Source organism: Asterias amurensis, chromosome 6 (genome assembly GCF_032118995.1).
Source record: "Asterias amurensis chromosome 6, ASM3211899v1".
Taxonomy (NCBI): domain Eukaryota; kingdom Metazoa; phylum Echinodermata; class Asteroidea; order Forcipulatida; family Asteriidae; genus Asterias; species Asterias amurensis.
Genome location: NC_092653.1, coordinates 7,872,915 through 7,897,625, shown reverse-complemented (window position 1 = coordinate 7,897,625; position 24,711 = coordinate 7,872,915). Strand labels below are relative to the sequence as shown.

Below are 24,711 nucleotides of genomic sequence, written 5' to 3'. Positions count from 1 at the left end.
TAGTTTTTTGAGAAAGAGGTAAATTCTCACTCGGATATTAAAAGACTTCAGGCCTGAAGCCTGTTTTATGCATTTGAAAGTACACAAAATTGTGCAACAAGGGTGTTTTTTTGTCTTTCATTATTCTCTTGCAATTGAGTCTTATTTTTGTATGTTTCATACTGAAAAGTATTGAAATATATTCAGTAGACTCATAGTCAACTTTGTTCACAGAAATGTCACAGAATGAGGAAGCCTAATATTATTGAATTATTGAAGTGAAAAAATAAGTCACCAGCCGTGGTTATTAGTTTACTGACCCAACACTAAAATCACTTTCCTCTTTGTCTGTGGTTCATTGTTCATTTGAGCCCTTGTATGAAAGTTAATCAAAAACAACAATATCTAATTTATAAATTTGGGTTTTACCCATGTACACCGATGTGTGTTAGCACATACTCAGTACTTTCCGGAGCTATGTGAAGAAAAAAAAACCACACTGCCATATTACTCGGGTGGGATTTGAACCCTTGACATATGCAATTCTAGAGCAGTGTCATACCAACTAGACCACCGAGATTGCCCGGTAGCTAGAGGCAGTTCAAATCCAGTTGCTGGTCCTGTGATTTTTTTTTCACAATATGGGTAAAACCAAAATTAATATCAAATTCCTATCAATTAATATCTGATTCGTTTTTACTTTTCCCTCAAGGTGTGTCGCTCATCCCAGACGCTGCCTTAGCCAACAAGTTCTCATTCCTCGTCAATCTGCCCAAACACAGAATCTTAAATCCCAAGAAGAGCAGAATGATGTGCTGGTGTGAGAAAGACCAGCCCGTGCCGGAAGAAGGCTTCATCAACATTGCCTCTTCGAAATGTCTAAAGAATGTTTCTGTGTTGTCCAACAAACCTTCAAAGGGTGAGAGAAAAAAAGCCATATGGTATTTGGGTTGAAGGGGCTGGGTCACAACTGCAAAAAGCTGTTTAGCAGTAAAAATCTGCTGAGCAGATTTCTTTGCTAAGCAAGAAATCAGTGGGTACTGTCGCAGCAATGGTAACTGTGTGGTAGTGTGAATTGTAATCTATTGTTGTTAGTTTAGCAAGATTCTTTTGTGCTTGGCAACTTTTTGTGCTATGCTTCATGAAATTGGGCCTGGATCACAGCTACTTAATGTTTCTGCTTAGCCACGAAGTAAATTCGAGTTCCAGTTTTGTTTGCCCTCTCATTGAGTTTGTCATTCTTGACCAAGTCAATCAAAGTAAATACCATAGTTCAACCCCGTGTGATAACCATCACGCATCTGTCTCGAACATGGTTGGATGTTACCTTGCTTTATCACTATTTTAATGATGAGATGGTCACGTCAACATGCGTAAAAAGAATAGTTGGTGATATGCATTTGAAAGGTGTTACATTTGAAACTGAAAGCTCTGCAGTAAAGGTCTTGAACTACACTCAAAGGTCTTTGCCTCAATTGCCCCTGGTCTTGGCTTTGGTGCCCCTTCAAAAGTGTCCTATAGACTTTACAATGGAAGTGCCCTTTTGCAAAAGGAAACTGGCCTTGAAACCTTTTTCCTAATAATAACTGTGTCCTTCCCTGTGCATTACATAATGCACATGACCTACGTCCCATCCAAAGGACGAAGCAATAATGGTTAAGTGTCTTGCTCAGGGGCAAGATCGTAACTCGAGACCCACACTCTGCTGATCAGAAACACAAAAGCTTGAGTTCATTTGGCTCAACTGCTCGGCAACAACATGCCACATAGGAACCACCCAAGAGCAGCTTGAAAAAAAGTTTAGTTCTCGCCATTTCCAGACTTGGAATCCATTCCAACTGCTTATGCTAACCCCATATGCCAACCGCATCCGAGAAAGCATGAATAACTTTTGAGCACTTACCTTCAAATGACAAATCATAATGTCATCGCACTCCGTCAATCCAGCTCTTCGAAAAGAAAAAAGAGAGAAGAAAAAAAAAATAATAAGAAGACGAAATTGCAGTGACCGGTAATCACACTCTGCTAATGAGGTAAAAGCACCTGCTTCCAGGTGCAATGTACCGGGCTACACGTTAAGCCTCCCCTATCCATCTCCCCCCCCCCCCCCCCCCCTGCTCCTAAGCTTTCTCTTTCTGGCATGACGCATTGCCGTCCCGCTACACACTGGCTGAGAGTCAACTAGTGACACCTTTTCTTCGCAGGGCTGCCACTTTTGTCGGCATGCTTCGTCGCGCGCCATCCCATTTAGCATTCGAGTGCCATGCAGCCGAGCACATTTTACACAATCCCTTCGCCGGGCTCACACCTCCCTCCGCTGGTCTGGCATGACACCTGAACCGAAGCAGTCACACCCCCAAGGCCAGGATTTTGAGAATCATTTATATATTTTTCCAAAAGGTCGAACAGTTTTACCCTTTTTTACGTACTAACCTTGAAATTTTTTTGTTTATTTAAAACAATTTTTGTTTAAGTCTTTTTTGTTTTGGTTTTTGGTGTCTTAGTAATGATGATGTTGTAAAGCTGGTTAAATTCTGGAGGGTTGAGGGTCAATTCATCAATGCAATTCATCAACATTTATTTCCACCAAGGATAATCACTTTAGAAAAAACAGCAACAATTGATACAAAAAACTAATACGTGGAGGCATTACACAGGAAGCTGAAGCCTAAAACACAATATACTGAAGTGAACAATATTAAACAAGGAAGACAAAATACAAAAGACAAAACAAAACAATGAAACAAAAACAGACAAACAAACGGAGTGGACAAAAACTGTAGTAGACATCAGACGGACATACGCAACATTAAACTAATGATACAACGACACTGTTTAATAAAAGAGGTACTACTAAGCAAAATAAAGCACATTTAAAGCGAACGGTATGACTGTAGAACAAACCAAGACAAAATACATGTAAACTATGCTATATACTGGGAGATAAGATGTTTCTTGAAAGCGGTTTTAAATCGGCCAACAGAGGACTTTGATTTCTGAGACTATAACAGGGTATGAAGGGTCTCAGAACAGTACAAAAATCACATCAGTGTGTGAGTTTCTAGGAATGTCTGTGCAAGTTCATTTCAAACTTATGTTGATTATGGTAATTGAAATAATCAATAGTGATTATTATTATGACTTTGTTTTATTTATTTCTGATCTTTTCATGACTTTGACATTATTTCAGTGGATTTATTTCTCTGGAGGATTTTGGTGTGCAGTTCCAAATCAGCAGACCTGGAATTTCATCTTTTACTGGTCAAGACCATGTTAAAGCCATTATACACTTTCGGCACAGAAACCCCCCCCCCCCCCAAAAAAAAAAACACAGATTTACAAATAACTTACAGGGTTTACTGAAGGTAATGGTAAAAGACTTCTCTTGAAAGATTATTCCATGAAATGCTTTACTTTTCGAGGAAAACATTAAAACAATATCAATTCTCGTTGGCGAGAATTCTGGATTTATTTTAAACACATGTCATGACACGGCGAAACGTGCGGAAACAAGGGTGGGTTTTCCCCGTTATTTTCTCCCGACTCCGATGACCAATGAGCCTAAACTTCCACAGGTTTGTTATTTTATATAGAAGTTGTGATACACAAAGTGTGGGCCTTTGAACAATACTGTTTACCGAAAGTGTCCAATGGCTTTATGGGCACTTCCATTTGAAAATCTTAAATTCTATTAAAAACATTTGGAGGGACACCTATACCAAGAACTGTGCAACTGGGCCATGCCCTCTCTTGCCTCCCTGTAATTCTGGAGCTGAATCTGGGAACTTGAAACACATCAGTTTAAAAAAAATATATATATTCTTTTTTCTACACAATTTGCTGGTGTGAGAAAGACCTGTCCATTCTTTCGGGCCGGTCTTCTTCTATTTAATTTTCTTTAGTCAGTCGTCCCCCCCCCCCCCCCCCCCCACCACCGTTTTTAGTAGAATCTTCACTCTTAATTTAAAACATTTTTTTTGTGTGTCAGCAAAATCTCTTATGAGTGTAAATCTCTTTTTGAGTAGTTAGTGTTTCTGAAATGAACAGCTCAACATTTCAATCGGTATACTGTGATGGTCTGACGCCTTTGTTGTACTCCCACCACGCATTAGTTTCAAATCATACATGTAAGCGTCAATTCTCCATGCACATTCGAAATCTAAATCAATCCTCTTATAACTGATTTTGTTCCATCCTCCTGAGATCAACCCACCGCCTCAGTTGTTCTTACTTTTTTTATGCCTGCCGGACTTTTCACACCCCCTTCACATCACTCCGTGGTCCTTTCTCTATGCTCCTATCATACAGTGTCTGCACGTCTGCGTCAGGATTAAGGGGGGGGGAGGAGCATTAACATTTGAAGGGTCATTAACACTGTTCATTGACTCGGAGCTGTCGGTGTGTCAATAACGAGAGGTGAGGGTGTCTGGAATGGTCCTCTGACGCGTAGAAAAATGACGGTACCATAACTCTCTCTGTGACTGTGTGACTCTTCTTCTTCTGTGTACTTTTTGAGTTTATTTTAGTGCTTTAACCGTTCACTGCACATTTTCTTGAGTGAAGCGCTGTCTGAAATTAAAGATACAGTGAGGTTGGGACGCTGTTGTGTGAATTACACTATGGATGTGTGCGGGAAAGCTGATTGGATTGTCAACTAGATTGATTAATCCAGAATGATGGCAAAGAATTTAACAAATTTGAGCATGGCAAACCACTCCCCTCCCCTCCCCCCCAAAAAACCCACCTTTGCATTTAATTCTTGAGGCTTTATTTTCACCGCTATTTCATACACTTGCCTGTCGAACATTATTGAACTATTGGGGTTGTATCTCCATCTTTACTTATTTATTATTATTGAACACAGAAAATTTGACTAGAGCGAGAATTGAACCAAAGGCCTCCAGAATAATGTGCCGGCACTGTACTGACTGAGCTAGATCTACTGTTGGCACTCTCCCAGTTACATGTAGTCAATTTCTTTGTTCAGAGGTGTCAGTCAAAAAGCCATACAACTGTTAACTGCTGTGTAGCCAGGGATCACACCCAAGTTAATGATACAACCTAGGATGTCGCAGCAAAGGGATTTTCTTTCAAATATCAAGTCATAAACCAAAATGGAAAACATCTGCTTACTGCGAGGCTTATAATTGTTATACACTTGACCACAGGCGTGAGACCAGTGATTTTAGTATCAGGCCAGCAAGCTCATGATTGGACAAGTTTTATTGTCTTTAGACTTGTGGACAAGTCGTTAATGGTCCCACGCGATGAGATAGTCGAGTTGTGGCGGTGCTCTCGCGAGATCACTGCTCTCGCGCAAACTGCTGCTTTATGGGGAGTAGAAGTCGGGCAGCAGTTCGTGCGAGAGCAGTGATCTCGTGAGAGCAGTGATCTCGTGAGAGCAGTGATCTCGTGAGAGCACCGCCACAACTCGACTATCTCATCGCGTGGGACCACTGACAACTTGTCCACAAGTCTATATTGTCTTGTGTGTTTCAAGTAACAAATTGATGTACTAGAGTCTACTTACACCAATAAGACAAATGAGATCAATCTTCTTTTCTCTCTCTCTCTCTCAAACACCCCCCCCCCCCAAAGAAAATAAAACAAAACTGAAAACAACAACAACAACAACAACAACAACAACAAAGAACTTTATATGTTTACAACTGGGATGTAATTCTGATTCTGGTCTTTTCATAGTTTTTCTCATTTTGAATCTGGTCTTGGGGAAAAAAAATTCTGGTGTATTTAGGCTTAACGAGAAGGACAGCTTCCAGCATCAGTTTCCTAGAATCATTATTTTGTGGTCAAACCGCACACCTGAGTGTACAGTCGTGGCTTCTGTAGGAACAATCGTTTTTCAGGTTTGTACCGACAGAGACGAGTAGCTCGCAAAAAGTCTTAATCTTTCCCAATTCCTCAAAGCTTGCTCTAATTGAAAAGTGTCTCCATCAAGCTAAATTATCATATTTCTTTCCTGGACTGGGTATAAAGTCATTACCGGGGGCTTTTGGTTCTGTGTCTTTCGGGAGCCCCAGTCCGACCATTAATAGCCTCCTAACAGCCTGCTTGTGCGACGGAGCACGTCACGCCACCCCGTCGTAACCAAAACGGCCGGCCATTCATGAGTCCATGATGACTTAGTGTTTTTGTCAGTAGAGGCGAAAGCTTGAACGAAGAGTAGTTATCCCGTTCCCATCTGGCGGCCGTTAAAGCAGCCAGAAACAAGATGGTGCCTGCTGGGAGATTCACAATTGAGCGATAGTTAATTGGTCGTTGGCATCGCTGCAAATTTAGGGCTGTCATGTGCGGACGTCGTGGTCGTCTCGTGCTCGTAATCAATATAAAGTTTCTGCTGTGCTAGATGGGCCGTGAAAGGCGAGTTTTGGGCGATTTAGGCGGGGCCCGGGATAGTTAAAGAGAGAGCAGGACATTTGGTTATTAAATTACCAATTTGTTAATCTGGGAGCTCAGTCGGTGCATGGTGAAATTCAATTGACAATCATGAGAAATAGTACTGAAGCACTTGACGTCAATGCGGAGAGAGAATTTTTTTTTTTTTTAACCAATTACGTTGATTGAGCTTTAGTTACTTTTTTTACGAAGCACAAAAGCAACAAATTTACCTGATATGTTATGTTGTTGTGCTGCTTTCCGCAGTAATGCATCTTTTGTTCAACAGGATAAAATGAATAAGTAAATGAATGAATGAAGTAAACTAATTTTCTCAAATGCTGTAATAAAAGAGACCTAACTGGTCTTGTTCCAACTGTAGATAATGGCAGTGCAGTGCTAGTTGAAATGGCATAAAAGGAACCAGACTCAACGAGGAAAAAGAAAGAAAGAAAGAAATACATACAAATGGACAGACATCATGACCCACTTTCATAATGTCTGTACTGCAAAAACTTGCTAAGCTGAGAAAATTCTTGCTTGGAAGAAACACGCTTCCAGCCAATATTCCATTAAAGGCAGTGGACACTATTGGTAATTACTCAAAATAATTATTAGCATGAAACCTTACTTGGTAACGAGTAATAGGGAGAGGTTGATAGTATAAAACATTGTGAGAAACGGCTTCCTCTGAAGTAACGATGTTTTAGAGAAAGAAGTTACGTTTTCAACAAATTTGAAATTTCAGATGTGCTACGAGCTACTGGACAAAACACCATTAACGATCGTATGACGAAATACCAGTTACGCTTTTTACTTTGCTCATTAACAGGTTACCGGGCAAAACACCATTCATGACTGTATGATGATGATGGGCTCTCTGCTATTCTGTTTTTAGCAACTAAATTTTGTCCCGGCAGTAGTTCTGCCGTGAACCTTGCGTGTATGAAATTCTGCCCCACTGATGGACACTCAAAGATATCGTCATCACCCGGCGCGAGAGATTTTAGCGTTTCTCCAATTTGGGAAAATTGTTTTCCACTACATTAACCACCTATGCCAGATACCTTAGGTAATGACTATTGATGATAATTTGTAACGGGGATTTTTTTGGGAAAGTATTTTTTTCTTCTTTCCCATCTACAAATGTCTTCTCTTTTTTTTTCTCGTTATTTTTTTATTTTTATTTATTTTATTGAGGATTTTTTTTCCCCGTTTTATTTTATTTTAGCGAGAGCTTACATCAGGAACGGGATATGAGCCTCCATCAAATGATCAGACTAATGACTGCCAAATGAGCCTCGTTCCTGTTGTAGTTGACAGCTCTAAGGCAATCTGCTCTGATCCATCCACTATTATGGCAGTTTCCTTTTTTTTGTCTATCTTCTTCTCTTCTCTCTCCCTCATTCAGGATGCAATCCATCTAGCGTAACTATTTCCTGCCCATGGTGGGAATAATCACTCTAAGGTTTGGCAAAAAAACCTTCAATGTCCAACAGGACTCTCTCTCTCTCACTCTCTCCCGAGTCTCTGTCTCTCGTATCGGTTTCATCATCGCCATTTTTTCTTCCTTCCCCCCCCCCCCTCTTTGAGAAGGTGCTGGGCAGTTTGCCTTCTCTGAGGTTTGGTGTGTGTGTACTTTTTTTTGGTAACAAATTAAACTAATTTGTGGTTTTGCTTGATTGGATTTTAGGACTTTGTGAAGTGAAGCGGGACGTACAGAGAGTGACGAAGGGCCGGGGTAGTCAGCCCGGATGCTGTAACCATTACCGTCATTACACACGGTGCAATTTGATGTCCAAATCGTGTGTCCGTGCATTTTTTGTGTTATTGTTATTTTTTTCAATTTGTTTTCATATCTTTTTTTATAAATATAATACGTTTTTTTTTACACTTTTTTTTTTTACTCATTGACACTTTAGGTCACGACATGTTTTCCTTCGTTAGCTTCCTGCACAGATGTCACTTTATATCTTGTCCGTTCTTTGTTGTGTGTGTGGTTCTTTTTCTCATTTGATCTCACCCCAAACACCGTCTTTTTTCTGTCGGGATTTGTGTTTTTACTTTGTGTTTTTGTGTTCAGATTTGCCGATTTCAAAAGCTATATTTCATGCATGGAAATTTGTGTATTGTGGGTGGTTTATGATGGACAAAGTACACACAATGTCATTTAATACCCTTAGGGGTTGTCGCGGGTCATTACCTGTGTAGGTACCCGCACTGAAAACAACCTCCCCGAAAAAAGAAAAGAGAAAAAAAAAGTGGTAGCGGGATGGGTTTCGTACAACACCTTTCATTAGTATTATAACTACTACCACCACTGTTCCCCACCGCCGCCTCTTCACAGCTCCATTATGGAAAGTACAGTCACTTTGGGGAAGCTCTAGCCAGACGGAGGGGTGGGGGGAGAAGAGAGGGAGACCTTGCCCACAGCTACACCGCTTCCTGAGCCCGATCAAACGGGATCAGCGGATCACTGTCGAAAATCGCTCGAGCCGGGTAAAAGTACATCTGCCTCGACAGTGATGGGCCACTGGGGTCCCCGATGCCCTTTGTCATGTTCACTGTCGCCAGGAACTAAATGGTCCAGTGCCTCTAAATGGCTCGGGCCACAATAGCCCGTATAATTATCACCCCCACTCGTAATGACAATACGTGATGATAATATGCTTGGACTTGTGCCTGTCCATAGACCGTTCGTATGCTGCAGGGTTTTTTATCCTCTCTCCGCTTTCGCCGTCTCTTTCGAAAGGGGGAAAAGGCGAAGAGAGACTGGTGGTGTAACGGGGTGCTCTCTCCCCGTGGCTGTCAGTGGGTGATAGATGTGATGATGCCGTGAGACCTGCTTTTCTCGTGTGCGGCAACATCTGCTAAAAGTTTTTACTGCAATTAAAGGGGTCCGGCTCGTCCTTGGTAGAAGTCCTCCTGCCAAACAAACTGTTGTACCTAAACATCTTATACAACTCCTTCAAAAGTTGTTGTGCAAAGAATTAGGTAAGGTTCAGCAAAGGTCATGGAAGATGCTAGCGCAAATATGATTGTGACTTAAGAAAAATCTGCGAAAATAGAATTAGCTGTTGCAAACTGCTTATCAATGGACCTATGGTATAAATGCAAAAAGAAATAGATTATGGCCTGACAATTCGTCCCTAGCAGAGTCTCTCTAAAGACTAATCTAAATAATTTAAATGTTTGAATGGTCAGGGATTAATAGTATCTTTGTTTTCTCATTAAACCATTTGATCAAGCATACCAGAAAAGTTTTTTTCTAAACTTTTCAGTCGGAGGTGGGGTAACAGTGGCAAGTTGGGATTTCAACTCAGTGGCGATGTTAAAAACCCATTCATTTCTATACAAAGAACTCCACTTAATATATTACAGGTTTCGAATTTTAAACCTATTCAATTGTAAGCTCTGTCGGTGATTTCTATACAAAGATTTCCACTTAAAAATAACTTACAGGTTTCAGATTGATCAAACCGTTCAATCGTAAGCTCTGCTGGTTGTTTTGAGGTTTAGAGAGTCACTCAGCGAAAAAGAAGCAGGGAAACAAAAAATGAAGCAGCAGGTCATGATTAACTGCTACCTTGACTTTATCGCAAACAGAGGGTCCCCCCACACTCCGATGACTTTCGGAAATGGTGTTGTCGAGAACCTGCCTGGACTCTGGTCTGCTGCCTGGGAACAACAGATGAAAACACGTTTTCCTTTTGGGGTGCATGCTACGTGAGAGCATCCATCCGCGTTTCGGTCAAGCCTCGCTAGTGTGGTTTAACTTTAGATCTAGATCACTGAATCTGTTTTGTCGTCACTGGAGTCGGTGATCGAGCTTGACTCCACCTCAGTCTAAGGAGATTTTGGGATATTTTGTTTAGCGTACCCCATCCATGTGGATTTTGTAGAATGATTCACAGGCCTTGTGGATTTTGTAGAATGATTCACAGGCCTGTTGTGGGTTCGAATCCCACCCCAGAATACCGAGTTTATCACATTATGGCACCCTCTGATTTGGCTGCTTTCAAAATGGTTGAAAGTTACTCAAGCGATGTGTCAGAAATAAAATAAATCACCCTTCAGTTACTGTTCTGATTGATTGCTGTGGTACTAGTCCATGTGGGGCAATTTCAACAACAATTTATGACTAAACATTGATTATGTTATGTCTGCTTTTTTTCTGCCGAAATATGTATTTTTTTATATGAGATAAGTTGAGATTTTTGTTGATTGGTGACAGTCTCGATGTTCATGTGTGTATTGTAGATAGAGAGACAATGAATCAATTTTATTTTTTAATGGCATTAGTTGAGACTGGTGTTGGTTTCAATCTTCATGTGTGTGTCGTTGCAAGATAGGCAATGCATCAAAATTGTGTTGTTTTTATGAAATAAGTTGAGACATTGGTTGATTGGTGTCAGACTGTTTATGCGAGTATTGCAGTAGATACATCAACTTTCATGTGCGTGTTGTTGCTAGATAGGCAATGCATCAAAATGGTGGGTTTTTTATGAGATAAGTTGAGACTTGTGTTGGTTGGTGTCAGACTCGATGTTTATGCGAGTGTTGCAGTAGATACATCAACTTTGTTTTTTAATGGCAAAAGTTGAGACTGGTGTTGGTCTTGTCCCGTTGGTCTTGTGTTCATGTGCATAGCAGAGACAGGCAATGCATCAAAATGGTGTTTTGTTTTTTTGTTTTTTGAGATAAGTTGAGACTTGTCCAATGGTGTCAGTTTCAATCCTCATGGCACAGACAGACAGTGTATCAAAATAGTTTTTTTTAATGAGATAAACTTGAAACTTTTGCTGATTTGTGTCAAACTCAATGTTTTTGTGTGTATTATAGTATCGAGAGACAGTGAATCAATTTTAATTTTTCATGACATAAATTGAGACGGGTGTTGGCCTTGTCTTGTCGGTCTTGTGTTCATGTGCGTAGCACAGACAGGCAAAAATGCATCAAAATGGTGTTTTTTATGAGACAAGTTGAGACTTATGGTCAATCCTCCCACACCAACCGATATGATTTAATGTAGGATCCCTACTGCCTCAATCCTCCCAAACCAACCAATATGATTTAATGTAGGATCCCTACTGCCTCAATCCTCCCAAACCAACCAATATGATTTAATGTAGGATCCCTACTGCCTCAATCCTCCCAAACCAACCAATATGAGTTTATGTAGGATCCCTACTGCCTCAATCCCCCCAAACCAACCAATATGATTTAATGTAGGATCCCTACTGCCTCAATCCTCCCAAACCAACCAATATGAGTTAATGTAGGTTCCCTACTGCATCAATCCTCCCAAACCAACTGCATCAATCCTCCCAAACCAACCAATATGATTTAATGTAGGATCCCTACTGCCTCAATCCTCCCAAACCAACCAATATGATTTAATGTAGGATCCCTACTGCCTCAATCCTCCCAAACCAACCAATATGAGTTAATGTAGGATCCCTACTGCCTCAATCTTCCCAAACCAACCAATATGATTTAATGTAGGATCCCTACTGCCTCAATCCCCAAACCAACTAATATGATTTAATGTAGGATCCCTACTGCCTCAATCCTCCCAAACCAACCAATATGATTTAATGTAGGATCCCTACTGCCTCAATCCTCCCAAACCAACCAATATGATTTAATGTAGGATCCCTACTGCCTCAATCTTCCCAAACCAACCAATATGATTTAATGTAGGATCCCTACTGCCTCAATCCCCAAACCAACTAATATGATTTAATGTAGGATCCCTACTGCATGGATCCCCAAAACCCTCGGAAACCAAATGATATTTTTGTAGGATTGAATCTTTATGCACAGGATCAGGACAGCACCGATCATGGAAATTAGCACTGTTACACAATGTATATATTCATATATTCAGACCAATCAAATTCATATATTCAAACTATTCAACACATGGAGAGTAACAGAGACACAATAATGACTTTTGTTCTGCCTGATGGTGCGAAGTGTTGCTCACAATACTGTAATACATGTAGTTATTGCTCTTTTTGATGGTTCTATTTTTCCCGACCTGCCTGCAAAAAATGGAAGTTTTTAACTGCCTGAGCATATTTTTGTTCTTTTTTTTATTGATGTTGTATAACTGCATACAAGTTACATAAAGCCGTATTATGTGTTCATCCTTGGAATAAACCCATTTCATGATTGAAAACAATATGGTTTTTGTTGTTGGGTTATTTTATTCTCTGGCCGAAACACCACATCAAACTTTTTATGACTATGGTGTTGTTTTGGAAATATGATTACATGAACTCTGCCAGTTTGCTTTTGTTCATTTTAAAGGACTGCGTTACTACCAATTTGGTTTTTGTTTGATGTTGTCCCCAAACCGGAATCCCATTCTAGTTCATCATTTAAATAAAAATCCAACAAACAAAGAAAACAACGTCACGAATACAACAAATATTTATATTTTGTAATCATTTCCACTCGAACTGTTTCCCACTGAAGAGAGTGTCGGCTCCGTCAGTACCGATTGTTATCGGAACTCCCAAATTGCCTCGGACTGATTTTACCATTAGTAAATAATACCACTGTGAACTAACATGCCAACTTCTTGCTGTTACCAGCGGAACTAAGTACATGTTACAAACGTCAAAAGAGTGGAGTGAAAAGAAAACTTCAAAACACACCACTGCTAAATGCGAGGATATGTCCCCACAGAGGAAAAGGGGCTTATATTTCCCTGAACCCCACCACAAGAGAGCGCTGAAAACACCTTTGTGTTTGGCAACAATGAGCCGTTTTAGAGCATTTGTCAGCGATCTAAATGGCAATCCCTCAAGGCCCTTTCTGAACCGACAGCTTCGGTGTGGCGAGAACTAAAGACTCCCGTCGTACATGGATGGCTCCTACCGGCTCCTGCTTTTCATAAAAATATGAAAATATCAATATAAAAAAAATATATAAATGAAATTAGATAAACTTGTACACACGCTTTGGCTAAGAAAACTGTTGTTGCTGAGTGTTAATAGTGCGTAAAATAGTCTTGTTTTGTTTGCAGGCGGCACGCTTTAAAGACGAGGAGGAAGTGTCGGCCTGTTTGAGGTTTGTCAGATCGGCAAGACTTAAAAGTCCTCTTGATGGCATAGAAATTAACACATTGACTTCTAACTTTCATCCAAAGTGATTGGGATCTATAGTTGATAGGTTGTTTTTTTCTCTCTCTCTTTTGTTTGATTATGCTACAAGTACTCTGGATCGTCGGCTCGACTAAAAGGATGGAAATATTTCACTTGATAATGATTTTTGTATTCATGTATTTTTTTCCCCATGTCTCTGAGCAACAGTTTTCGCCAGAAATTGTGCTTCTGGTTTTAAAAATAAATTGTTTGTTTCTTTTTTGTTATTATATGGAAAGGTTTGTGGTAACACCATGTAATGACTATCTCTAATGAGTTGGGGTGTTTCTGAAAAGAACCGTTGGTTTCAACTCGACGACGTTTCGATCAGTATGCTCTGATCGTCTTCTGGAGAAAGCGAAAAGCTTTTTTTAAGTTTTAATCTGGACTGATTAGGTTCAACAATAATTTGTGATGTGTGATTTCTGATTTTGGAGATTGTTGTTTATGTTTTTGTTTTTGGTTGGGTTGGCGCATTTGTTTTCTGATATTCATTGCGACCTATTTTGGTTAATTCATTCTGGAACGGAAATGACAACTACAAAACTTGCATCTGAAAAAAGTAGCATTTGCTCAAATTTGGGTTGATTTTGTTTTTTGCTGTTCTTGTCTGCCTGAATAAAACTCAGCTGTTTCATTCGCGAGAGAGAAAGGCACTTTGTCAAGTAGCAAAAATATCATATTGTAGTACTGCCAACTCTCCCTGATTCTGCAGAAGGTTCCCTGAAAATAAACCAATCTTTCCTGGTACTGATGAACAAATTTGAAAATCTCCCTGACTACGGAAACTTTTTCCATGTTACTATGTTGAATGTTGTTGTAAATATTATGTCCCTGATTGGTGTACAAAATTGCAAGTAGGATTTGAAACTTTGCATGGTGGAAATACTATATGGAAAGGTTTGCGGTAACACCATGTAATTACTATCTCTTAATGAGTTGGGGTGGTTCTGAAAAGAACCCTTGGTTTCAATTATGCTCTGATCATCTTCTGGAGAAATTCTACAAAATTGCACTTTCAAATTTCAACTTTCAACTCTCAAATTTCACTTGCGACTTTCTGTCAGAAGTGTAAGGCTCAGACTGAAATGCCACGCATTCCTATTTTTTGACTTTGTTGCAGTCAACGGCTATAGTTGTAGCTGAGGTCATTTCATTTGGTCGCGGCCAAAGATACCGTAATACGTTGAGTCAAAATTTTACTCCTCTTCTTCTGTATGTTTTTTGTGTTTTTTTTCCCCAATTTAATTGGTCATAAAATTGTTCTTGATGGAATTGAAATGGCTGAAGTCAACCTTCCGTTAAAGAGCTTCAGTCGGTTGTTCAAGTTGACAAAATGAGTTAAAAGACTTGAGTTTTCCCCACGGCAACATTATATGTCAAGGACCCCGGGAGGCTCTTGGTCCAAATCACACCCACGAACTAACAGTGTTGGTTTGCTGGTGTCTTTTTCAAAAGGAAAACAGTTGGGCAAGCAGTATCAACAACTTCCAACGATACGTAATTGTTTCAGTTTTTTTTTTTTTTTTTTTTTCACTAAAAGCAAGCTGCCGTGTGGATGAGAAAGGCTTTTCCTCTCACACTTCGGAGGACCAATCACGTCCTCATCTTTTTACAACACCACCATTACTCTCGGTCAATTGCTTCACTGCTTGACCGCACCAACCTTCAGGCCAGCTGCCCCGGTCCGCACAATGAGATGGTCAAAATGCCACATGGCACACTCTCTCCCGTCACCATCTTTTCTGAAAAACAGAAAGGGAGAAACAGATAGAGGAGGGGATATCAAAATAACGGGCTGTCAAGTATTTGCCCTCTCTGCCAAATTCAAGGCCCTGTTCTGGGACAATGTGTCGCCTGGAGGGGGGAGAGTAGAATGGGGACGGGGGGCGGGCAATGAAAAGATAATTAAACCAAGCTATACAACACAACCAGAGAGACTGGTAACTTGTGAAATGCCCCGCCTCGTTGTAACAGGGCCAGGGCCTGCTTGACGTCTGAAATTAGCGTCAGGCCAAAAACAAGACGACCCATGTGGTCTAAACCAGAATGTGGCAAATCAGAAGATTTAATTATTATAAAGAAGTCTTAATTAGAAGATTTTTAAAAGAGACTGAGACGACAAGACCGTCTGGATTTTTTTTCTCTCTCTCTGGGAGATCATGGTTAATGAGTAAGAATAACATGAGTGGATTTGAAAGGGGAGCACGCCCACGCGGAAGGTCTGTTTGTTTTGTTGGTGTGTGTCGCCGTTTCTGGATGGGTAGATGTCACTATGATTTTTGTTTGTGCTTCAAGTTTGCGTGTTTGTTTTGGATTGATTCATGTTATTGTATAAGTGTCGTTAGCTGGTGCTGTGGATTCAGACCAGAGGGCGGTTATGAGCTGTTTATCAGTGGTTGTGTTATGGACGGGTTTTTGATGAAGTTTTTTGTTTACTATCAATATACTGAAACACTATTCTTTTGAGGGATATCTTATATACATAGTTCTATAATTGTATTTAAAAAAAAGATTTTTCCAATACAGATATTGGAACACAAATTTTAATCATTACATACATTTTTAAAATAACTAGAAATTGTAAACAAGTTGAATTTGAAGTTGAATTTGATTTTGTTTCCAAAAAATAAACTGTTGTTGGAAAACCAATAAATACAACTTGAAACACAAATTCTAACTTTGTAGTAAACATACTTTTTGTAATCCAGGCCTGATACTTCACGGAGCCACTGAAGGCGATTGCCTCCATGCCCCCTGGTCATTGCCTTGATGCCTTTGAAATGCTACAGTAGTAATTTAAAATGTCCTCATATGCTGCCCTTTACCAAGGAGAAAATGCCCTTGCCCTTTCAAAAACGAAGCATACAGGCTTGAAGATGATTTCTTGAAAGGTACAGCTTTGAAAATTGATTTGGCCCAAGAAATGAGGATTATGTGACCAGTAACCCTCCCCTTTTTTTTCTTCTACCCCACCCCTCCCCTCCCCCTCTCTCTCCCCCAGCACTAATAATACCTTGTTTACTGTACGTATCTTATCGTATTAACTTCTGGTATTGATGTTGATAAAAAAAATAAAACACGGAGAGCCAGTCTTAGTCATCGCCCGGAGTTACTTCAGTTTATTACACAGAAGACCTTCATCTCTAACGAACTGACTCTAAAAAAAAGTCAAAGGCAACATGGCCATCAGACTGTTAATTAATTACTCAGCTGATTAACGAGGGGGAGATGTCGTCGTTTTAAAAAACGATGCCGCTGCTGGTATTATTTTTTTTAGTTAACTTCTCCCGGTAATCACATTCCAATGTACCGGCGAGAGCGCGGTGTAAAAGACGGCGCTTTGCCCAGTTAATTTTTGATGGGTTGATCGTGGTTGGTGTACCCGCTCACCGAGATTAACCAAATGTCCCATTTGCGTCATTCCCATTCTCTAATGGGAGAAATATATGGAAGGGCAATTTATTACCGGTCAGGCATATCCGTGGTTAGAGACCCGATAAGAGTGGGGGGGACGGCCGGGATGCAATGCGCGATGGTGTAATAACCAAGCGCGTCTTTTCAAGGTGCCTCCCTGTCTGCGCATTAAGCATTACAGAGACTCTGTAATGGTCTGTCATACCAATTAGGCAACTCACCTGTGACCATAACAGGGCAGGTGAGAGTAGAGGACACGCACTGCTTGGCAGCGTCGACGATACCGCTGCTGCCTCTTGTAATATTTCCCTCCATCTCCCCTTCCCCTCCCCCCCTTACGCTCTGACTAATTGCCCATTGTCTTTATGGGCGCATCTCTGGAGTCATATCAGCCTTAACGAAGCCGGCGTTAAAAAAGTCTAATTGGGCCGTTATGTCTGGACCACCAGAAATTCTAACAAATCAGCCCCGGTCTATTATTTGTGTCGGCATCTCTCTCAAGACTTGATCCTCACTTGGCGTTTTGTCTTTTTTTTCTTTTCTCGGTAATATCTGGATTTGTTTGACTCCTCATTTCTGTCGTAAAAATTGTGGAGAATTTGGTTTATGGGAATTCAGGAGGGGGTGGGGGCTGTTGAGTGTGGGGGGGGGGGGGCTGTTGAGTTGGGGGGGGGGGGGGGGAAAAAATAAAGAGTTTAGGCGAAGTTCCTGTACAATAGTTATTTTAATTAACTTCATTCCAGCGTGGCCATTTCATTGGTTTGACTAAGTGGAGGGGCGTGTTGACAGTAATTTTGAGGGTAATTTAAAGTCATTTGCGTTCAATGATAATTAAAAATTATATATAAAAGAATTGCTTTGAAGGTTGCCCGTACCTTTTGCAAAATTTTCCGTCTGTGATGTTGCTACGGTCTGCTACCCGTAGATAGGAGTCATTTTGGAAGTCAATGTGCACGTAACAGTGCTGGTACATGTACATGTAAGTGGGTAGATGCTGCATTGCCTAAAATGCGCACTACACTGTATTCCACACAGGGACATTGACCCCCCCCCCCCCCCCCCCCCAAAGCAACCTAGTTCTGCTGCAATCTTGACATCAGGGCCCTATTTCATGAAGCTGTTTAGCAGAAAATACTGAAAAATGAGTGGGGCACCAGTCGCAACAACATTATGTGATTTTGGTTGGTAACAAGTTTCTGTAATAGCTTTCTGTGCTTAGCAAGTTTGTTGTGCTTAGCAAGTTTTTTGTGCTTACAGGTTATATGAAATTTGGCCCATGTGACTTGGGTCAGTAGAGCTGAATATTATGCTACGGCCATGTTAGGTCAAGTACCCTGTGTGCAATCATGTTAGTTCTCATTCTACTAGAGAAGGGAGCCTGGCTATGTTCCTCCATTAGAAATAGCTGTTGCAGACTGCTTACCAAGTACAAGGACCTATGGTATAAATGCAAAAAAATAGTTAATGGCCTTTACCCTTTTTAGGTCCAAAAATACACGTTCTGTGCAACAAGGGTGTTTTTTCTTTCCTTATTCTCTAGCAACTTCGTTGACCAATTGAGTCCCAATTTTCACAGGTTTGTTATTTTATGCGTATATTTAGATACACCAAGTGATGATACTGGTCTTTGACAATTACCAAAGGTGGCGTGTGCCGTTATCTAATGTTGTTAAATAATTTAAATGGACAGACAAACCAATACATAACTTCTGCTTCTGCTTTTCTTGTCTGCTTTTTCTGTCCAGGATTTGTTCAAAATGCCCACTGGAGTGAAGAGGACCAGTGTTGCTACCAACCAATCAGATGTGCTGTATGTGAGATGAAGCCGGATGTAAAGGCCTATGTGATTGGCTACAAGTTGGTTGCCGTGGGACCAAACCTAGATAGTGCTTTGTCTGACCAGGTTGGTAATTTGTTCTTCCACTCAATTGTCTTCTTTCCAAAGGAACTTAATTTGTTATATTTCAGGAGAAAAGCTTCCCAGCTGAAATCAGTTTCATCTTCACAGAAACAATTGCTGTTATCAACTCATTTCTGTACATGTATTTATTAATTTTGTTTTCCAATAACAAAGCTGCATTCTTTTTCTCACTTTCTATTGAAAGATTTTCATCAGATTTTTCATTTGATTTGATAACCTCTATTTATTTGATTTTTGATTGACTAGGGTAGGTCTAAATTGTCAAGAGCGGCACTTGCTTTAAATGCAGAGAACATTTTACAGTGCACAATTTTCAATAGTCAACAATAAATGCACACAATAAATTGGTTGTTACTATTGTTACTTTGCTTGATTTCTCACACATTGTGTACCATGTTCTATGTACGAATTAAGCCCGGTTCATGCGAATGCGAGGCGAATTTGACGTGAATTTGTTGTCACAACTATCCTTTCACAGCAATATTCGCAAGTGAGTTCAGCAGAGCTGAACTGCTGTGAATATTCGTTGTGAGTTTTGTGACGTCGACACTCGCTTCGCATTCGCAGGAAGTATGAACCAGGCTTTACTGTGGGGTATATACAGATGAATGACTTTATGTGTGGTGTAGTAAAACTTTCTATATCATAATTTGTGACTTCTATCTCGTACAAATGAATTATTATTTTGTACATATGACTTTTTTAGTGTATGCAGGCCTGATACTTCACGGAGGCAACGGAGGCAATTGCCTCAGTTGCTCCTTGCCATTGCCTTGGTGCCCTTAAAATGCTCCAGTAGAAGTTTACAATTTCCTAATAGGGTGCCCTTTGTCAAAGAGAAAATGCCTTGGTGCCCTTGCCCTTTCAAAAACGAAGCATACAGGCATGTGTACGTATAGCTTAGTTTTGCCCACCATTGGTTTCTCCTAGTTATTGCCTTTGTAGTCAGTGGAAATTAACTTTGTTCTTGGGAAGGGTAGCTTTAAATGTTGAAATTAATACTAGCATGATTTTACCTACTTTCTCAAAATGTTTAAAGGGAAGGTACATGTTTGGTAATTGTCAAAGACCAGTCTTCTCACTTGGTGTATCCCACATAAGCATAAAATAACAAGCCTGTGAAAATTTTAGCTAAATTGGTCATCGAAGTTTGGAGTATATGATGAGAGAAAAAACACCCTTGTTGATAGGAAACACCCTTCAGATAGGAATAAAAGACTACTGGCTAGAAGTCTTTTATTATTTTAGTGAGAAACTACCTCTTTCTCAAAATCTATGCTACTTCAGAGGGAGCCGTTTCTCACAATGTTTTATACTATCAACAGCTCTCCAATGCTCGTTACCAAGTCATTTTTTAAGTTAACATTTAGTTTGAGTAATTACCAAACGTGTACCTTCCCTTTAAAGATCAGTTACTTATTTTACTAGTAGTGGTGACGTTAATTGTTGAGCAAATATCGTTGGAAGAGTACAAAGATTTCTACTCTACCATTCTCAGGGGAACTTTCTTACAAAGTGTGCAAAGTGATGGAGTTCAAACCTGGGCCAAATTTCATGGCTTTTCTTACCGCCAAATTCTGTGCTTACATGTATGATCACGATTGGCTGTGTAAGCAAAAAATACCTTGTTAGTACGCATGTGCAGAAGCAAAAAAATACACTAGATGTAAGCACAGAATTCCCTGCTTTCACAAGCATCGATTCTTTCAAGTCAGTTTTTAAGTTAATGCTTGTTTTGAGTAACTACCAAACGTGTACCTTCCCTTTAATACTATTTAAGTTAATAATACTTGCTTAGCTGTAACTGATAATTCAATGATTTGGGTTTGAACAAAGACAAATTAACTAGAGCAGGATGTGAACCATCAACCTCAGAAATAACAGTTCGCGCTCTTCCAACTGAGCTAACTAGTTTGGTAGACACAGTCAGTTTTGCTTGTGTTTTTTGGGGGGATATCTTCTTTCAATGTTTGACATTCCTATGATTTGATTTGGTTCCAGGTGTGGCTGTTTCCTAATCGGGTGGGCCACTGTAGAGGTCTCAGCCAACTCAGCGCCTCCTCGTAAAGTTGTCCATTCCTTCAACCGTACTGATGGACGTCTGTGATTCAGCTGGAGGGAGGGGATTGGCTAATGAAGTGATTCAGAGAGGGGGGGGTGGTGCTGCAATGCCTTGAATGAAGACCGCAGCAGCTGTGCTAGGCAGACTGTAAAAAAAACCGCTGCAGATTGATCAAACAATGCAAGGCACGTCAGCAGACAAACCGCAGTGATCTGTCCGAAACCAGAAAGATACGAAAAAAACAGCAGCTTTGGTTTGGTTTGGCTAGCAAAGGAAGAATGATGCAGGAGTATATTGGCTGCTTTACATATGAAGTATTGCATAGACCTTATCGCAAATTCTCGGTACGTGCCTGTTAGGTGTGGAATGATGTGCATGCTGGTGTAGCCAGCGATCAAGTTTGATCGCTAGCTAGACCAGCATGCACCGCATTCAACAGTTGGTGCTTGCGCAACGGGTGTTTGCGATAAAGAAGTCTACAGAGTTGTTACACGACCTCAAGAATTTGTTTAGGCAACCTAATTAAACCTCTGCCCAAACAGATTTTTTCCAATTGTTATTCTCATCTGCTCAACTTCATATCGTTACATCAGACAGATTGCTAATATTATAAAGCAAGAACCATCCACTGAAAGTGCCAATAACTGAAACGATAGTTTCAAAGTTTACTTAAAACATCCCACCCTATGTACACCTGTAGCCAGCCTTTATCTTTTCTATACAAATATGTTCTTATGCCACTATAATGTCCGACCTGGTTCCTCCTATTGGGTGTTTGAGCATGGAACCAGGCTTTCTGCTTTTTTGCACCCATATGCACTTGATTTGCTGAGATGTAGAACAAGGTGCCATTCCAACAGCCTCATTCCACATACTGCATCTCTTTGGAACTCCTTGCCTGGTGCATGTTTCCCTCCATCCTACAATGTTGACTATATTAAGAGGAATACCAATTCCTACCTTCAGCTCCCCTGAGTTGTTTTCATCAAATGTTTTCCTTATTGCAGCTTCTTACCAAAACTGGTTTTAACCTTGTGTGGGGTGAACTTGCACAAAAACAAAACAAAAACAAAACAAAACAACAAAAACAACAACAGCAACTGTAACTTTGTTTTGCACTGCAGTCTTTCCTGCAGTACCTCAGTTATTATTTCCCAGCGGAAACAAAAAAATCCATCAAGAACTATTGCTCACGACCTGCACTAAAGTCTATTTTTTAATTGTTTTTTATTTCCAGAATAAAACTACAAAGTTACCATATGTTATTGAGAAGGCAATGAATGCTGTACTTTGGGTTTCATGGGTCAAGTTAAAATAATAAAAATGCGTGACGCCTTGTAACAATGTAATTGGATCACGGAATATTTACCACATTTTAGGATCATGTTTTTATTGTCCCATATGACATATGGTTCCCTAAACCTAGTCTTAAAAAAAACCTTGTTTGTCCAACTTAATATAAAACAAAATGGCTTCTCTCAAGTCCTTTTGTTTATATTTATTTATTTATTTAGTACCCAATTTAACAAGGTTGACCCATTTAGCACAGCTGATCATTGATTGCCCTCACATTATTAAAAAAAGTACATCAAAGATAGATTAATATAAAAAATTACAAAACTTGGCAGAAGGTCTGTAAAAAAGGAAAAATTATTACTAAAAATGAACAATAGGCCTAACTCAAAATGACAAATGGACTAATTAAAACACTCTATAACAGCCAACCACACAAAAGGATGGATCAAAAAAGAACCCAGTGGTCCCTATGCAGCTCAATAAATTTAGATCATGATGATTATTTCAACTGCCCAAGTTATTTTACATATATAGATTTTATGCATCCAATCCCACACCCATCGCCCACAAATTACAAGAGAACAAAAACGCTAGAAACCAAGTAAGGAATTCTCACAATTTTTCAAAATTTTCAAAGTCGTACCACAGAGGTAGAAATGGTCGTTTAAGAAAGTCCGTTGAGAAAAGAAGAAAAAAAGTGGAGGCTAGCAGGCGAGGCTGTACAGTCACTAGAACTGCCTTGACTAACATTTTGTACAAAGTTGTATATAAATAATTACAAATCAAAAAGCAAAATAACATATTGAGTTTGCTCATATATATAATCAGATATTTAAAACGGGGTCTCTGCCTCGTTATATTGTTACATTATTTCCAAGCGTTCTTTATACGATTTTTGATAGGGTCGACAGTATTGCAAACGTTTTTACTATTTACTAATTAAGTTGTATTTAAAGGCAGTGGACACTATTGGTAATATCTCAAAATAATTGATAGCATTAAAACTTACTTGGTAACAAGTAATGGCGAGCTGGTGATAGTATACAACATTGTGAGAAACGGCTCCCTCTGAAGTAACGTAGTTTTCGAACAAGAAGTGATTTTCCACTAAAATATTTGAATTGGATTTCGAGACCTCAGAAATAGATTTTGAGGTCTCGAAATCAAGCATCTGAAGCAAAGCACACAACCTCGCGTGACAAGGGTGTTTTTTCTTCCATTATTATCTCGCAACTTCGAGGACGACCAAGAGTTCAAATTTTTACAGGTTTGTTATTTTGTGCATATGTTGAGATACACCAAGTAAGAAGGCTGGTCTTTGACAATTACCAATAGTGTCCACTGTCTTTAAATACACTTAAACGTATCTCAAATCAATATGACACTTGATCTCAATTATCAAACAGTTATATGTGCTCTAGAAAAAGCTGGTTGTCGCCATCTCTTCCAATCACTATGCCCCGCCTGTCTAGATGTGTGTTTCTTCAAACTTATCATATTATTGTTTGTCCACCATGAAAAAGTATGAATTACTCATACACACCGATTTGCTTAGCACTAAATGTATATTGCTAAGCATATGAGGGTTTACCAGGGCCCAAGTTCATAAAGTCTGTAAGCACAAAAACTAGCTGAACACAGAACAGTAGTGCTTAGCAGAAACAGGTTTCCAGCCCATACTACATGAGGTTTGCATTGTTGTGGCTGGTGCCCGACTCAATTTTCCTAATCAAAGAAATTTGTCAAGTAGTAGTTTCTGCTTAAAAGCTTTATTGTCAGAGTGCACCGTAGACATTGAATACAACGACGGGTTCCCAGATTATTTCTGCTGAGCCTATTCAGAGAGAGAAGTGCCGAACAATGTTTTCTGCACTCATAAATCAGAATTCTGTTTTGAATTTCTGGTGTTTTGTAATGTAAAAATTAAAGTTTACCACTATTTTGTGAACTTGGGTACGCAAATACATAAAGTACACATTCACGTGTGTTTGTTTGCTTCTTTTGGTTTGTAAAAGTATGGAATAAATCTTTTACCGAATTACAAAACCGTTGTCCCAAATTTCAAGCTGTCTTTTTCTGTGATTCCTGAGTCTCATTTTGTCTGCCTGTGCTGTGTTTGTTGTGTCTCTCTTTCATGAACAAGATGGGCATGAAATTCTTCCTACTTCAGTCTGATTTTCTATTAATATTTTGCGTTTGGGGAAAAAAATATGATTGAATAGCCTGGAAAATTTGCTAGAGCTAACACATGAAAGTCAACCCTTGTGATCAATGAAATGTTCCTACTTTTTTCCCCCAAGGACCAAATATGGCTGACTAGAATTCGATTTGACGCTAAACCTTGACTGACGCAGTGACAAAGCCTGCCGTGTTTATGGCGCTACTGACGGCAGACGACTCGCTCACACTGACCGCTGTACGTGTGAAATAAAAGTGTAGCCCCAAACCATAGATCTGGGGCGTCGTGAGCCATGCGCTGCCTACCG

The 24,711-nt window shown here is 39.9% G+C and overlaps 1 protein-coding gene across 1 annotated transcript in view; it reads left to right on the top strand.

Moving 5' to 3' along the window:
* Window positions 1-24,271, top strand: part of LOC139938537 (Fanconi anemia group J protein homolog) — a 77,876-nt gene extending 53,605 nt beyond the window's left edge. The window contains exons 29-31 of the mRNA XM_071934107.1: window positions 692-898; window positions 18,692-18,849; window positions 20,869-24,271. Coding sequence (XP_071790208.1) covers window positions 692-898; window positions 18,692-18,849; window positions 20,869-20,934 — 431 coding nt within the window. The 3' untranslated portion in view covers window positions 20,935-24,271. The remainder of the gene's footprint in view (window positions 1-691; window positions 899-18,691; window positions 18,850-20,868) is intronic.
* The last annotated feature ends 440 nt before the right edge of the window (window positions 24,272-24,711 follow it).